The sequence below is a fragment of the Pygocentrus nattereri genome, chromosome 6, assembly GCF_015220715.1.
Source record: "Pygocentrus nattereri isolate fPygNat1 chromosome 6, fPygNat1.pri, whole genome shotgun sequence".
NCBI lineage: Eukaryota > Metazoa > Chordata > Actinopteri > Characiformes > Serrasalmidae > Pygocentrus > Pygocentrus nattereri.
The window spans coordinates 32,691,308-32,709,049 of NC_051216.1; the positions used below are offsets into that span (position 1 = coordinate 32,691,308).

The window sequence follows — 17,742 nt, forward strand, 5'->3', positions numbered from 1 at the left end:
ATATAATACATACTTTTTTGGGGGGGGGCACAAAGGTGTGAAAGTTCTATGGTTGAAGAACACGTCATGAATCCGATGTACACTTTACTCTTAGGACTTTTCTCAAGAACAGATTTAAGAAAAGAAACTTAGGAAGATATTGGTGAATGAGGCCCATTGTCTTTGATAAAGAACCCTTGAAGAACCTTATTTTTGTAATTTTGTAATTAGTGTAATGTAGCATTGATATTTCTTACATGTGTAAATTTCTCTCCCAGCAATGAACATCTTTAAATAAAGAAAATCCTTTGAAGTGCTCTATAATGCGTTTAGGAACTCCACGTAAATACGCCACTAGGATAGAAATACAAGCCTGATCGTGTGTGATAGGGGCGGAGCATGTTCAGTCACGTGTGGTGGGAGGGGCCATTCCTCAATCCACATGCCATCAGGTCAACGCCTCCGCCACAGCCACGCCCACTGGAGCTGAGGAGCTGAGCGGTGGGGGAGGAGAGGACGACACTGGGCTGTTGTCAGAAACGGCCAAGAATGAGTTGCACAGGACGAAAGAGCGAGAAGGAAAGTGGCGTTTTTAAAGGATATTCGCTCTAGTTCACCATAACAGCTCCTGTATGTGTGCGGAGAGGAAAGGAGGAGAAGAGAAGACTGGAGACTCCCTCCTTCCTTCGTGCTGCTGTTTCTGTGTGTGTGTGTTTACACCCTCAGACGCCACGTTTCGGTGCCTTACTGACTTGACCGCTGAGCTGGAGCTGCAGTCCGTCTGAATGGACGCTTATTTACTGAAGCTGAAGTCTTCACTGTGTCTGAAGAAGGACAGACACGGCAGTGTCTTGAAAAGAGAGCCTTATTTCTTCTTCCAGCTTCGTAAAGGACGAGTCCTGCAGTCGCCGTGTTAGTGTTAGACTAACTTTTCCACTCTTTTACCAAAGACCGAGTGAAGCGCAGAGCTCAGTCTGCAGCCAGGAAAAGGAAAAGCGGCCAGTTTCTTTGTGCCTCGCTCCACTTCCACACTTCCCTTCTTCCCCATGCGCCGCTGAAACTCGGCCGAGCGAAGAAGAGCAGAGCAGCCACGACGGGTTGGTCCTTCTTTGTCCTCCTCAGCCTGAAAAGGAGAAGAAGAAGAGATGGAGGGACAGAGTAATGACACCAAAGGCAGCAGTCCGAAGCCTGAGAGGAGCTTCTCTCTGTTCTACATGGGCTGGTGCACCCTGGACAGGAGGACCACTCTGCCCATGCTGCCGTGGCTGGTGGCTGAGATCCGTCGGAGAGGCGAGAGAAACGAGCCCGGACCCGCTCAGGCCCGCCAGGTCCAGCTGTCCCTCTGCCCTCCCCTCATCCGCTGCGTGCCCGCCAGCAGCAGCAACGCGTCCGTCTTCATCTTCGAGCACAAGGCGCAGTTCATATCGAGGTTCATCCACAACAGCCACGACCTCAGCTACTTCGCCTACCTCATCCGCAGCCAGCCGGAGGACCCCGAGTCCGAGATGGCCTGCCATGTGTTCAAGGCTGGAGAGCCCAACCAGGTACGACCCCATTAGTGAATGTGAACGGCACATCCACTTTGCATTAAACGCCGTGACCCTCGTCCTCTGTCACTTACATGCATACATATGTGTTTTTTCTTTAATTCAGTTTACAGTTCATAAATGCCCTAAATATGAATCACGGTGCATTTCACTATTCTGAGTCACTATTACTGTCCACTCAACATTTGCAGCAATTGTCAGTACACACTGCTGGTAAAGATTAAAGAGAATTTCCAATGATTTGTCAAAATTTACTGCATAATTTATTCGCTGAGATATAAACAGTCATTCAAAGCATTTTTAGGTAATAAGGTGCATTGTCAAAAAATTGTCAACTCAGATTTCTTTACAGTGGGGGTGATGGGAACCAGGGGTCACGATATCTGCTATGCAAATCCAGCCTTTTATTGTCTATCCAAATCCACCAGTGAGCCAACATGTGGCTTCTGAGTTTTGCATGTGATATTTGTAGTGATGCATGACCGGTGAATCTGGGTGAAAAGTTTTCTTTTTTGTTGTATTTTGCTGCACAATGTCCTGCGCATACATGTCCAATATGACTAGCTTTTAAAGCTATGTTTCAGAATAAAAGTGAATCACAAAACTATTGTACAGCAATGTCCTGCATCAGGCAGCATATTTGTAACCTTTTTATGTCATTGAGCTCAGTGACGCAGCCTCTGGGGTCATTCAGTGCTTCAGACGTCTGGTTCCTGTCAGCACCATAGTGAACAACTCTGATTTACTAATTATGCGGACATTTTTGAAAAATATGTGGAATTCCTGTTTGAAGGCCAGTGCTTTTGAACCCTGCTTTGGAGATATTTCACAAAGCAGGATTTCTCAATTGGCTGGATGTACTAAGCACAAAGTTAAGATTGTTTCGCCTCAAGTTGTCCAGCTAAATACCCTCTAAAGTACTTCTGTCCTGTGAACTTTAACACATGGATTAGTTTTTCTGCCTTAATCTACACATCCCACCTCAGGAAGGACTTGTTAATGAGCTGATTCGGTATGTTAGAGTATTGAGTGAGTGTCAGTGTAAATGCATATGAGGGCCAGTGCCATGAAGTAAGAGGTATTAATTGGTTCGCGTGTGATTCACAGGTCATCATCATCCCTACTACACACGCAGAAGATGAAGAGATCTGCCAAACAGTTAGCACCTAATTGGCTAAAGGCTGAAGGCTTTATTATATTTGGACTAATTTAAGTGATACCTGTAGCAGTTTGAACTTCTTATTCGTCCCTCATGCTGAGCTGGCAGACTAATTGATTATAGGTCCTGCTACAGTGTGGCCTGTTATATCATACCGTCTGTGGCGTTCTATGGATTTTTGATACTCTATTCAGGACTGTAATGTGGTGTAACTCTTACAGAAGTGTGAGTGTGCAGGATGTGCATGTGGGAGGCATGAGCAGATCTGCATAATATTTACAAGTGAAAGGCCATCCTGTTAGTTTTTTTTTTTGACATTTTGAGTTATGCACGTTTCCTGTTCTGCACATATTCTTTCGATCTTGCTTCTTATTTGAATTAAGGTTTTGGCTGTTTTGAAGACTTGAGTGATTGCATTGTGCATGTACAGTTGTATATGAAATACACATGACAAACTTGGCTTCTGTAACGCTGTACACACTGTGGCATTATGCAAATATATACATTTCTGCTTTCATTGGACAGCACTCTCTTAAGTTCCTCCCACAAGCTTTACTTCCTGAATTTGACAGGTTTTCCTTAAATATGCATTATAAATGATTTAACTGAAGATATAACAGTGCTCATTTTACACAATGTAACTACTATGACCTTCCCATTTGGAGCTGAACAGTAAACCTTGATAAACACTGAGCTACTAGTACTTGTGCACATGGAAAAATAATTTGTTTCTAGCTTAAGTTTTAAGCTTTGTCAGTCTATAAGGAGAAACCAGTTATTCTGGTGAGCAAGGATTCGCTGAGCACATGGCTGCCATGCTTGAATGAAGTGGTTTGGTGTGTGAACATGAGCGAGAATGATGTTCTGTTCCTGGAGTGAAGCGTGGCGTTAGTGCATGCAGCACTCCTTAAGGCAACATGAGCACCTCATGGCTATGTCGTTACGCAAGAAAAACTGGCTGGATAGCAACACGTGCCAGATGGACCATGAGGAATTTCTCCTCACTCACATCTCTCCTTGTTCTCAAACTGCTACTGAACACGACATCGGATCTACTGTTCAGGCTTCAGTAGTGCTGACATTTGTAGGCTTTTGTAGTTTTAGCTTATTCTCAAAAACACAGGAAAGTGCCACAGTTTAGGCTGTCTGTTCTTCCACTACAGAACAGTTATTAGTTGGAAAGCACCTTTTTTTTGTTCCACTCTGTTTGAGTTCAGTTATGCAGCCTGAACTGATTAGAGTAAAAAGATAAGCATCTCATCAGTTAAAAGGCTATATTTTATTCTTGCACTAAGTAATGTCTATTGCCTCACCAAATAGAAAGCAGTGCTTGACTTGGGAAATATTTGCAGTGCCTTGGGTCCTACAGCTGCGTTCTGTCCTTCCTTTTTTAATCAAGTTAAGATGATTGAAAATGAGTCAGAGCCAGTTGACCACTTTAGCAAACTCAATCATGTTCAGGCATATTCCTGCACAGAATATGCAGAAGCTGACAGCACATTACACAAAATGGCTTGGAAAAAAAAAAACTAGAGCTGCACAATAGAGACAGTATCCTAGTATTGCAACTATATTGCTATATGCTGTGATTGTGATATGAATCATGTATAGGGGAATCAGTAATGTGACATTAAAAATCAACTTGTGTTATTTGGACCAAAAGAACTTACTTTTGTTGAATTACATGATGACCTTGATTCATCAAAAAACCCACGGAAACAGTCACCTTTAGGTGTGGTTGATTAAAATGTTCTCAGAACATAGTAAAAAAAAATAAAATAAAATAATATGGTGGTTGTTTAGAAGACTCATTTGCAGGTACATCTTTCTGCCATATCACTATTGCAAAAAGGAAATATTGTGATAACAATTAGCAAATGATATATTTTGCAGTCCTGGCACATTAATTATACTGAGGCCCGGGACACACCAAGCTGACTGTTAGCTGGACGTATTCAGGCCATTGGCAGTTGCTTGTTGTCAGTGTGGTGATGATGGCTTTGTTGACTCCAGTCGGTCTTTGGTAGTTCTTTTTTGGCTGTTTCAAGATGTTATTTCAACATGCTCAACATTATCTTTCTTGAACAAGAGCAAGAAAGAGAGCAACGTAAGAAAACTGCACTTTTTATAAATAGAGTAGAGAATAGCCTAAAGGAAATAGCAAAGTTTTAGCACTAGGAATGGCCATTTTAAATTAGTTTTTACTGTTCAAATGTACACATTTTAATGAATCATGTGCGGTTGTCATATTCCCAATGATAAAACATTATTATTATAAAATACACACACACACACACACACACACACACACACACACACACACACACACAAAAAAGCTTGCGTGCAGGTGCCTTATGTATGTGCATGTTGGCTGTCAGCTGTAGTGTTAAGCGGTGTGTTTGAGTGCAAATTTTCACATTAGGCACATTAGTGACTGTGAGCTGAAGGAAGGCAATGATCAGTTGGACAAATGTTGGCATGGCGTGTTCGGGCCTTAGGTCTTAATTACAGATTATCAAGGGTGTAAGCATCTCGATACATATCAAAGAATCAAATTTTAGACATAGTATTGAAAATCGAAACTGTGTGGCCAACACACCTCTCAGTCTCTTCTAGGCATCTCTTTTACCATCTGTTGATTGAAACCGTAAAGGCTTTATATAAATCATAAAAAAAATCTAGAAGTTATGAGTTTTGGTGTTTATTTTGGAGGAGGATGGTGCATCCAGTGTTGAGAAAGTTCTGTTGGAGAACGTCTGTTTGTTGGAGCGAAACAAGAAACTATTGAAAAATATATTCAATTTTGACTTAAGAATTAAAATCGTATTGAACCTGAAAATATGCGCATCGTTATGCTCCTAGTGTGCATGTATGTACGCTCTGTGCATGGTGAGCATGTGAACATGAGGCACATACTCAGGCGCTGCCAATTTTTGCTGAATCAAAACAAAATTGTTTGTATTGTTTGTATGACATTTTAATGTCATAATGAGAGACCACTGCATCACGTCAAATCTCTTTAATTTGTTTATCATTACACCCCTAAATAATTTTGCAAGAGATGTGCATTTTGACTAATGTTACTTCTCAAGTATCTGTAAATTGGTTATTGAACAGATATTTGTGGTGCAGATAACAGGGCAGAAAAAAACAAGGGCAAAAATGGATGGAGTTGCAGGAAATCAGTAGGTTTTTGTGTTGATTAAGTAGTGGATGCTACCTCTTCAGATGAGCTAATGAGCTATCAGTGATAACTGGTACAGCACTGGATGTGATGAGGACTTGTGGTCTTCGTACTTGTGGATTGTCAACATGTTAGTTTGCTAACTACTGTAGTTCAGCTACAGTAGGTAGCCTAGGTAGTGAAAAAGTCATGCCAGCGCTGACCGTAAGCTCTCTGCCTTCTCAGTCGCGTCCTTAACGATATGTGCTTGGCAACATGTTCACATTCGGGTGCACATACTTCATAGTAGCAATAATACCAGTGAACTAACCACATTTTATAGTCCTGTTACAACACAAAATTAGAACTCAGTACATTTAATTAACTATCTGTCTGCTTATGTAAAATGAAAATATCTAAGTACTGGCATCTTTAATCATAAACCTAGTATAGGTTACATAGGCCTGCATGTTTCACACCTTTGCACAGGTCCTTTGGGGAGATTATTGTAATATGTTTCGATCTGTACAGTCTATGCGATTCGCGTAGCGTTTAGCTGGTTTATGCTTAAAATGATCTCAGAACTGGTGGGATGAACTGTACATAGTATTTAGCTATAAACAGCCGTTTTGAATAATGGCAGTTGTCTTGGTGTCTGTAAAAATAGTCTGTGAATTTTGTGCCAGCCTGAGTCATGTCTGGACAGTGACCTTTGGCATGGATTTCAGAATGACCACAGTGTGGTTGGAACCTGCATCAGGCCTAGAAACATGAGACATAGACTACAATCGGGAAACGACAACAGAGTATGAAAATAACACTGTCAGAACCCTGCCCCAGTTACCAAACAGCAGCTGTTAACGCTCAGACGGACTGTGCAGATGTTTAGTTAGTTGCATACACTGATATGGGAATGATTTGCTGCGTTGTCATCTTTTAGGTTTAAATAGGGCTGCTGTTGTCATGGACCATTCTTCTGCTGTGTGTGACTCTCATTACTTATCAGACCCACTCTGGGTCAGCCCCCTGCTGTCGTTGCTGCTTAGTAATTGCAGATTTACCAGAGACCACCTTGACAGGAAACATGTCAAAATGTACACATGTCCACAAATCCACAAATATCCATGAAACCAAGAGAAAATTAGAGATGCAGCCTACCACATTGGTAGCCAGAGAGCTATATATTTCTATTGAATAGTGTTGATGCTGTCTTACATTATATCTGACTGATTCACTTTCCTTGAAACTGTTTCTGGCAAGCAGTGGAGCTTGATTATCTGCCCATGAGCTTGTACAGAATGACTCTCCAAGGACAGTCCTGTGCCATGTTTAGGCCTTAGGCTCAGTGCAAATGATTCAGATTAAATCATGGTGTTCAATTACATCACACCTAATTGATTTCAGTGGAGTAAAGGTATTTAGAGGTGTTCTTCTAAAGTTGTCAGGGTAATGCAAGACCAATATGTTTAATTGCACCAAGTTTTAAACAGGTGTTGGTGCAGGAACCTTGCCCTTCTGGATGTGTGTAAGACACATTGTTTGTTACTTTACTAAATGCATTTGCATTCAGACTAAAATGGAATCATACACCTTTGTGTTAAACTGCCTATAGAAGACTCCTCATTCAATCCAAACTCCTCACAGATTTACATCATATATAAACACTGTTAAGGTTTCAAAATGTGTCGTTCACTCCCCAGTCCATGCAGCCCGTATATGGAAACTAAGCAAAAGCAACTTCTTTTGAATCTGTTGTTTTTGTGATCTCACACATAATAAAGCATGTGAAGATTGTGTATATTAAATACATTCACACTGTTAGGAGCATTTCAACCTAGACTGCTTTTTGAATGAGGTACAATACAGGGCAGCCAATTAAAGCATAGGTCAGTTAAATATATCAGTCTTAAAGACGTAGTTACAGAACAGCCTGTTTAAGTAGAAGGGATAAAGAGGGGTTGAAAATTTGTCATATAAAAATGAATAACTGCTGTTCTTGGTGTATAAACCCACACAAAGCTCAAAAGCGGATCTCAGGGGGAAATAAAATAGAAGAGAAATGTAAGATGTGGGCCCTTTAGCACAAGTTTCCAGTTAAATCTGTTTGTTGCTGATGAATTGAAAGGGTTGGATATGGTCCTTTTTTTTCAGTGGGCTGTGATTTGCTGGAAATCTTCATGTAGTGCTTGGAGATGTGCCAGCTGTCAGTTAAAAAAACAAGGCGGCCGCGCCCTTTCTCTTGCTTCCACAAGTCAGCTATTTTGTGAGAGATATAACATGTCAAATGGTGTTTGCTTTTTGTCCTGTCTTCAAGGAGGCTTTTATATGAGGAGCAGCGTAATCTTGTCCACGGTCATCCTTGGGAACTTAAATTGTGTACTCATATAGATCTGCCTGTCAATATGTGTAGTTTCCTTTTTAGTGTCAGCAAAGTAAAGAAAACAGCTGAGCTGTAGTAGTATTATGATGCTGTATGACTGACATGCTTTGATGGATGCAGTGCCTAATTCTGACAAACCTTTAGTGAAAAGTCTTTTGTGAGTCTCGTAAACATTGTTGGCATATGCTTAATGGGCATGGGCTCTAAAGGTTGTCATGGTTCCCCGGGTTGTGCTACTGAACTGGATAATGTACTGTTTACCCACTGCAGCTGAGATCCTTTAGCCTATATAGCTGAATGTCTTTTTTTAATGCATAAATACATTTGTCAACCAAGTCTACTGAATCTTATCTTCAGCAGTGATATGAGTGTGTGCATAGCGTGCAGTTCTGTTTGGTGTACTCTCTAGCACTGCCTTGAGCAAGTAATCCATTTGACCTTGGTGTCGACTGGAGCCTTGTGGTTTTAAACCTTAAGTGTGCCAGTAAACATTACAGTATGCTGTTTTTTGCTAGTTGCACATTTGCTGTATTCATTAGGGTTTTCTAATCAATGCTTCTCATTTAAACCTATTTAATGAACATTTGTCCAGATGGGCACTTGGCACCAGTGCACAAAATCTTTTCTTTATTCAAAGACAGCACAGTCTTTACATTAGAGGTGTAATGATATGCATATTTCATAATACTGATTATGGCTTTTGCACCATGATACAAAACATTTAAATGCAGAAGTAAAAAGCAAAATAAATCTTTTATTTTAGTGGGTTGAAGGCCTGCGGTTAATGGGTTAATGATCGGCGCTCTGATTGGCTGTGTTTTAGTGTGCTTTGTTCAAAAAGCAGTCTGAACTGAATCACTCCTTACATGGATGGGTGGAGCCAGCCTGCTGAAGGCTGAATAGGTGTGTATATGTAGATGTTTTGTGTCGTCACAAAAGCAATGAATTCAAAATTGTCTTTGTATCTTAGTTTCATTTAGTTTTCATTGTGTCTTAGTTGCATTTATGGACCATACATAATGGGGAGTAAACAAGTGTACATTTTGAAACTCTTATCATACTACTCCACACTTTCGTTTACTTCAGAAAAGCAAGGAAAATTCTGTTTTGCATGAAGTTGGCCCTGGTATGCATTTTTTCTGGTACAATGAAAAGTTTGTTTTTCTTTTTTTTTTTTTTGTGAAGATTTCTTTTAGGAATATCACTGAGCATTTTTAATCAAGCAGTGGAAAACATTTCAGTATGTATGACATCATGAGCATTTTTAAAGCATAACATTCTACTGCATTTGATCCAAAGAATCTTATGAAAAAGCATTAATAATAATATGTAAAATTTTCGTACTGGACATTGGGCCAGGGCAAAATGATATTATCATGATGTTTCAAGACATTTCTTCAATACACAATATACATTACAATACTTTATTTTTCTGAGATTTGATTAATTGGAAAAGACCAAAAAACTAAAAAAAAAATACTATAAAAAACTGTACATTGTTTCTTATTTGGTGTCTTGTACTGCCCTGCACTAAATCCAATTAGTAATAATAATAATAATTATGTGCGCTTTGTAACGAAACATGCAGTTGGTCAGTTTTCTGACACACTTTGATATGATGTGGTGTAATTTATTACAATATAACAATGTTGCCCACCTCTTGTGTAAATTAAGGGAACCACTCTATTCACTCTGAGAGCTATCCTGGTGTCTGTTTGGTGCTGCTAGGCCTGCATTTATATCACCTCTGAGCCTCCCTGGTGCTTGGCCCAGTTCTGTCACCCAAGCACTGTTTGTGTTCTCTTGGCAAGAGCTGGCTTGCTAATGTAAATCAGTTTAATTTTGTTTGCAAAGCCGTCCATGTACTTCACTTCGAGTGAAGTGACAGGAATTTTCCGAGCCTTTGAAAGACAGTTGAACTCAGTAGCTGTTCACAAGCCCTCAGTAGAGTGATTCTGTTTGATGTATTTGCTCTTTATGGGAAAATCTGACTTTGGGACCCAGGAATGTCTTGGCTGCTTGCTCTCAGATTTATGTGAATATTGCATACCGATTCCACTATTAAGCAACCTAGAGACAAAGGGCACTATACCAGGCTTCTAAGACTGTTATTTTTTTCAAATCCATTTTCGAGTTTAGTTTTAGGTTTTACTGTGTATTTAAAGGTGACAAATTACAGTAATCACTGTCAAAGTGCAAGTAGTGAAGATGGTGTCTGTGGTTACTTGTAGGGCGTTATGTCGTCGTATAAATATTGTTTTACTGATGTGATGTAAGGTCCATTTTGCAGAATTTTGAATATAGTGATTTAACCTGAGTGCTGTATTTAGATATTTAATTGGGGCTGTATTGTGTTAGCTTTAACTCCTTATGTCAGGCTTATTGAGGCTTATTCAAATTAGTGTCATAGCACTATCCGTTTGTATTATTGGTATTGTGATAATTTAATTAAATATCCGGATATTGGCACTGTCCACCCACTGCAGTGTTATTCCTTGACCTTTGTAGCTTCATTAAGGAGACAAATCTGGGCCAGACATCACTCTGCATCTCAATTTGTTCATTCTGGGCTATTAATAGGAACCATGGCCATGTTTGGCTTTTATCAGCTCTGAAGAGTCAAGGCTGTTTTTCTCTCCACCCTGCAGGTTCCTGAAGTTATCAGTAGCATCAGACAGGCCTCTAAAGTTGCACATAAGGAGGACAACAGGCCCAAGCAGGAGGGAGAAGAGTCTTTTTACAACTCCCAGAAGTTTGAGGTGCTTTACTGTGGCAAAGTGACAGTCAACCACAAAAAAGCCCCCTCCACCCTTATTGATGACTGCATTGACAAGTTTCGGCAGCATGAGGTGGAGCGCAAGCGGCTACATCTTCTGAATGGGCAGCGCAGCTCAACAGAGACCTCCGTGGAGTTCATCGTTGGGGATGACCCACTGAGCGCCTCGCTCACTGAGGCTGCAGGGGCAGAGTCAGGAGCTGGAGATCAGGCCAGAGTGAGTAATGGGAAACTAGGCAGCAGCCTCAGTGTGGGCAGCCTGCGTGGAGCTTTCCCTGAGTGTATCCTGGAGGATTCGGGGTTCGAGGAGCAGCAGGAGTTCCGCACGCGCTGCAACAGCCTGGCTGGCGGCATGCAGAGCAGAACGATGCAGGCCGGGGCCATTGGGCCTGCACGCAGAAGACATGCCAGCGCACCCAACAATGTACAGCCGTCAGACGCAGACAAGAACCGCACCATGCTGTTCCAGGTATGAGCCTACACAGGCAAGCGTATACACATAACATAGGGCTAAACAAGTGATTGTGTGTGTTAGAAGTGTGGGGCTTTTACTGTATTTGATTTATACATCATGCCTGCTTTAAAGTAATAGTTCAACTAACCTGCACAGATTTCCCTTTGTACCAAATGTAGTTGAAACACCAATTGAATCCCTTAGAAATCTCTCACTGAGAAATTAAAAAAATTGCTTGTGTTTTCATATGTTGTGTGATTTTGGCTTTGGTTGGGTTAAGGGTTAGGGTTAGGAGTTTTCATTTTTATAGAGGAGCAAGTTTAACAAGGTCTGCGTTAACATATGACACTAATGACACTTTGAGCTTCTGCACTTGGGTGCAGGAGTGTATGGATTTAAAAAAAGGGTGAGAAGCTGCCAATTAACTGTGTGGACTGCAGCGTTATGTGTGCTGATTAGGTTGAGCAAAGTAGTAACTAAAGTAACTAAACATCATCATGTTGATTAATTTACAACCCCAACTCCTATGAAGTTGGGACATTGTGTAAAGCATAAATAAAAAACAGAATACAATGATTTGCAAATCCTTTTCAACCTATATTCAATTGAATACACTACAAAGACAAGATATTTAATGATCAAACGGATAAACTTATAAATTTAATAAAATTGTTTTTTGCAAATATTCACTCATTTTGAATTTGATGCCTGCAACCCGTTCCAAAGAAGTTGGGACAGGGGAAACCAAAGACTGGGAAAGTTGAGGAATGCTCAAAAAACAAATGTTTGGAACATTCCACAGGTGAACAGGTTAATTGGTTAATTGGTGAGTGTCTTGATTGGGTATAAAGGGAGCATCCCTGAAAGGCTCAGTCGTTCACAAGTAAGGATGGGGCGAGGTTCACCACTTTCTGAACAACTGCGTGAGCAAATAGTCCAACAGTTTAAGAACAACATTTCTCAACGTGCAATTGCAAGGAATTTAGGGATTTCATCATCTACAGTCCATAATATCATCAAAAGATTCAGAGAATCTGGAGAAATATCTGCAAGTAAGCGGCAAGACAGAAAACCAACATTGAATGCCCGTGACATTCGATCCCTCAGGCAGCACTGCATTAAAAACAGTCATCATTCTGTAACGGATATTACCACATGGGCTCAGGAACACTTCAGAAAACCACTGTCAGTGAACACAGTTCGTTGCTCTGTCTAAAAGTGCAAGTTAAAACTCTGCCATGCAAAGCGAAAGCCAGATATCAACAACACCCAGAAACACTGCCGGCTTCTCTGGGCCCCGAGCTCATCTGGGATGGACTGACGCAAAGTGGAAATGTGTCCTGTGGTCTGACGAGTCCACATTTCAAACTGTTTTTGGAAATCATGGACGTCATGTCTTCCGGGCCAAAGAGGAAAAGGACTGTCCGGATTGTTATCAGCGCAAAGTTCAAAAGCCAGCATCTCTGATGGTATGGGGTTGTGTTAGTGCCCATGGCATGGGTACCTTGCACATCTGTGAAGGTACCATTTAATGCTGAAAGGTACATACAGGTTTTGGAGCAACATATGCTGCCATCCAAGCAGCGTCTTTTTCAGGGACGTCCTGCTTATTTCAGCAAGACAATGCCAAGCCACATTCTGCACGCATTACAACAGCGGGGCTTCATAGTAAAAGAGTGCAGGTACTAGACTGGCCTGCCTGCAGTCCTGACCTGTCTCCCATTGAAAATGTGTGGCACATTATGAAGCTCAAAATACAACAATGGAGACCCCGGACTGTTGAGCAACTGAAGTTGTACATCAAGCAAGAATGGGAAAGAATTCCACCTACAAAGCTTCAACAATTAGTGTCCTCAGTTCCCAAACGCTTACTGAGTGTTGTTAAAAGGAAAGGTGATGTAACACAACATACCCCTGTCCCAACCTCTTTGGAACATGCAGAAATCAAATTTAAAATGAGTAAATATTTGCACAAAACAATAAAGTTTATCCGTTTGAACATTAAATATCTTGTCTTTGTAGTGTATTCAATTGAATATAGGTTAAAAGGATTTGCAAATTATCGTATTCTGTTTTTATTTATGTTTTATACAACGTCCCAACTTCATTGGAATTGGGGTTGTATATAAAAACGCTCTAATCTGGCTATTTAGAACGTGATCCTGTGCAAAACAACATTAGACATGGGTAATTAGGCAGTGTTAGACAGAGGAAACTGTAAAAATGACCCAAAAACATTGAGGTATTACTAATTATGTTAACTTTACTCCTAACCAGCATAACATTGGCTATATTCTGTTAAACATTAGCAAGTAAGTTTAGCTGACCTTGTTGGGTAACTTAAGATCCTTACCTTTGTAATCATGCAGATAATTCTCGAAGAAAAATTTGTAGCCCTTGTAAATCAGTCTGAGAATGAAAACTGCTCCACCAAACGTCTGTTCTGACAAAAATTGGTAAATACATATAAAACAGTCCTCTATGTTCTCATTCATAAACACTATCACTGCTATGTTTTCCGTATTATGGCGACTTCCACTGTATTGTAACCAGAAGAATAATAAGGATCTATTATGGTGGTATAAGCTTCCATTACTTGTTGGCTACTTTAGCCTCAGAGTGCAAGTGCAAAGCTATACAAGTAAATTTCAGACACTTACTGTATCTTGGCTGATTGACTACGTTTTGACTCGGAGGAAAATTCTGTAAATGTAAATTTCACAACTTTTTTTCCAATTAAACATGTTATATTGACTATTCTATTAATTAAATGCTACATTGCCAAGTGGACAAAACTTATTTTGACCTTTTCTAGCTATGTATCCTAAAGTGGTCTAGCCTCTGTTAAATCACTCTTATGTGATAAAGCTGACAGTTTTAAAAGCTAACCCTTATTGAATAGCTTCACACGGCCTTAGTGATTATCAGATTTCTTAGTAACTATTATGTATGCTAGCTAAACAGTCACTGAGCCATTCTCCACATGGTCACCCAAGGTTGTTTTCCATGAAGAGCAGTCACAAGAAATTCTATTAATATAGTTTCTTTTAAATGAGCTCTGAGAAGTCACTCGTGTGGCCTTGCGAATGAGTATTTTTGCTGCTGAAATTGCTTTCACAAAAGCCATGAACTCTATTATGAGGCATCAAAAGACGTGTGTGTGTGTGTGTGTGTGTCTGTTTGTATGTGTGTGTTCGTTGATGTTTTGCTTTTTTGCTCACTTTTGAAACCAGCTGTCTTTTGTGGCTTCAGGTGGGACGTTTTGAGGTGAACCTCATCAGCCCTGACAGTAAGACGGTAGTTCTGGAGAAGAATTTCAAAGATATCTCATCCTGCTCTCAGGTTTGTGGTCTGGGATTTGCCCCAAGAGTTTGTTTACATGCAGGCTGATCTTATCCAGGTTTAATGTCAAGGAGCTTTCCCAGCATATGCCCTTCATACTGGTGAATTTTCAGGTTTGAGGGAGTGTATAATGGCTACAGTCTGTCAGGCATAATTTACTGTGTTGATATTTGATGTTATTGTATGGCTTGTTAACAGCCTAGTGGAAACAAGGCCTTTTTGTTTATGTTTTATGCTGTAAGGCTTTTTAAAGAATTTATATGTACAGCGCACTGGCTGAATTATATCACATTTCTTTAGCGATATTATGAGCAGTTGTATGTCTTGATTTACAGAAGTCATTTTCTTTGTATGTTATTGCATTATATTTCTTGGCACAATTTATGTTGCCACGTGGGACAATTGCAGGGAGTGAAACAGACAGATCACTTTGGCTTCATCTGCCGGGATGCAGTAGAGTCTGGACCCAGCCAGTACGTGTGTTACGTGTTCCAGTGTGCCAGCGAATCTCTGGTAAGCAGCTCATGCCGCCTTCTATTCTCCCTTCGCCACATGCACACATGCCACTAATCCATGATTTATTATTGGTTAGAAAGGGAACAATGACTGTGCCTTCCCTGTGGTGTGAACATTATCTTTGACACACTTCTGGCTGCAGACTGAACGGGTTTAAACTGATGCTGTTTTAAGGGATGTGTCCCTTATCCAGATTAACTACATTACCAAGTTGAAGGAGCACAAAGTTTACAGCTAATGCTTTGCTTGTGCTACTAGTTCTTTTGTTTGTTGTCCTTCATGGTGTATGTGGGTTATTAATGTTTTGGTATTACTTTGGATATGGGCATGCAGGTCATTTCAGGGCAGCAGTGTAGCTAGGCAATAAAAAAGTCAGAATTGAAGGATACAGCCTGTAATGTGAACATATTGTATTTTAACCATAATATAGTCTCCTTTTTGCCTTGCCATCTAGTGCATTCTCCCTCATGACAAAATGCAAAAAAAAAAAAAAAAACTTCACGTCAAATGTGTGACACGCTGTTTTAAAAATCTTTTAGGTTTTTAAAAATCATAAAGTGTACCCCTGGCTTAACAGTTCCTCTGAGAAAAGAAGAAAGTAAGTGCACTGTGGCATGTCATCCTCTCAGGTAGACGAGGTGATGCTGACCCTGAAGCAGGCCTTCAGCACAGCTGCAGCACTACAGAGCTCTAAAACCCAGGTCAAACTGTGCGAGGCCTGCCCCATGCACGACCTGCATAAACTCTGTGAGAGGATTGAAGGTACGTCCACTGCCTCCATCAGCACCCCCTCTATACACTCTCCGTGGCTTGGTTTCCTCAATGAAAGCAGTGTTTTCCTGTTGTTTTTTCCTTTTACATGGCTGCAGGTTTGTACCCTCCCAGGGCAAAGCTGGCTATTCAAAAACACCTCTCCATGCTGAGCGATAATGAACAAGCAGACATTTTTGAGCGTGTGCAGGTAAGCATGGAAGGGGTGCAGTCTAACAGCAATGAAACAAAATTAATATTTTTTGCTGTATCATATTTCCTTTTCTGTCAATCAGAGGTTGAAGCCGAGCTCAGATCAGGAGGAGAATGAGCTGGTAATTCTTCACCTCAGGCAACTTTGTGAGACCAAGCAGAAGACCCACGTTCATATCGGAGAAGCTCCTCAGGTACCACACATATTTTCATATAGTACAATAATAAAGGCTAGTCCCACCAATCCCTCGAAATCCACCACACATCTCACCCACCCATAGTGACTCACAGCAACTGGGACAGCTCAGGCTGTGACCTGCTTCTAATTGGATAAGACAGATTTCAAATGTCATGAGAATGGATTAGAACATGGCTCCCTATGCAGTTATGGTTCTGAAACTGAGAAGAAGCATAGCACATTCTTGATGCAACTCATTTAGCTCAGAGAAAAGTATTGAATGCCTCTCTTTTTTCTTGACTCTTGTCTGACTTAAGGAAGAGCAAAACTAGCAAAAACAAGCAGAGCTTTTCCAAACATAGCACTCTTATCAGGCTCCAGGCCACCCGCTGGGAAATAGTTGTACATTTCAAAAAAAGCACTTCCAGTAGTCCCAGAAATCCAGACACAAATTAAGACTAGTTCTGTAGTTTCACTTTTGCACAATGTTTCTCTGTTGAAAAGCCCAAGGATAGTTTAATCTGTGTCCAGAAAACTACTGGTCAGTGTAGAAGAGTCAGTGAAACTGTAATATGTTTGAACAGATCAGTAGATTGATTTTTTTTTTTAAAATAGCAGTACCTGTATAAGAAATAAATAAAGTTAACAAACTTTATTAGTTGTACCTGTTTAAAATGACATTAACAGAAAACTTTGTATTTATTCTTTATTTACTGTCCTTCTGTAGCAGAATGCTCCCAATAACATGGCCTCAGACAACTCTGTTGGGCGCAATAAGCTGGATGTGCTGAAGAACAAAGCACGCAGCTCCCTCACCAGCTCTCTGGAGAACATCTTTTCAAGGGTGTGTTTGTGTTTTTGTCTGCGTACGTCTGTTGTTTTCATTTACAGGAATAGGGATTGACCTATTTATTCTCATGTGGTAGCTTAATAATATTTTTGTGTACATTTTTTTAGATCTATCTACCATCTGCTTTGTTTTTTCCACAAAGGAGTGTGTGCATGTCAGTGTGTATGGTGTGTGTACTAGGGCTGGGTGATGCATTATCTACTATCTACTATCTAATTTTTTTTTTTTTTTTTTTTTTTAACTAAAATACAATCTTAAAAGGAACATAAAAAGTTTATTCTCTTATTGGATGGTTAGGGTAACTTTCTTGCAGGACAAATCAAACATCCTCACAGGCCATGATCTGTATCAGTATATCTGTATACATTCAGTATTAGTATATTTTAAAAGACAAATATATCAGCTTTGTAAGATGTTTCTTTAGCCTAATATACT

General features: G+C 40.3%; 1 protein-coding gene across 8 annotated transcripts in view; it reads left to right on the forward strand.

Moving 5' to 3' along the window:
• Positions 1–421: 421 nt before the first annotated feature.
• The window catches only part of tbc1d4 (TBC1 domain family, member 4), a 42,864-nt gene continuing 25,543 nt past the window's right edge, over positions 422–17,742 (forward strand). The window contains exons 1-8 of one of the 8 annotated variants that reach the window (XM_017695191.2): positions 422–1,523; positions 10,877–11,473; positions 14,711–14,800; positions 15,209–15,313; positions 15,946–16,078; positions 16,186–16,277; positions 16,363–16,473; positions 17,185–17,301. In XM_017695191.2, the coding sequence (XP_017550680.1) occupies positions 1,125–1,523; positions 10,877–11,473; positions 14,711–14,800; positions 15,209–15,313; positions 15,946–16,078; positions 16,186–16,277; positions 16,363–16,473; positions 17,185–17,301 (1,644 nt within the window). In that variant the 5' untranslated portion in view covers positions 422–1,124. The remainder of the gene's footprint in view (positions 1,524–10,876; positions 11,474–14,710; positions 14,801–15,208; positions 15,314–15,945; positions 16,079–16,185; positions 16,278–16,362; positions 16,474–17,184; positions 17,302–17,742) is intronic. The other 7 variants (XM_017695193.2, XM_037539259.1, XM_017695190.2 and 4 more) reach the window with 7 other exon arrangements.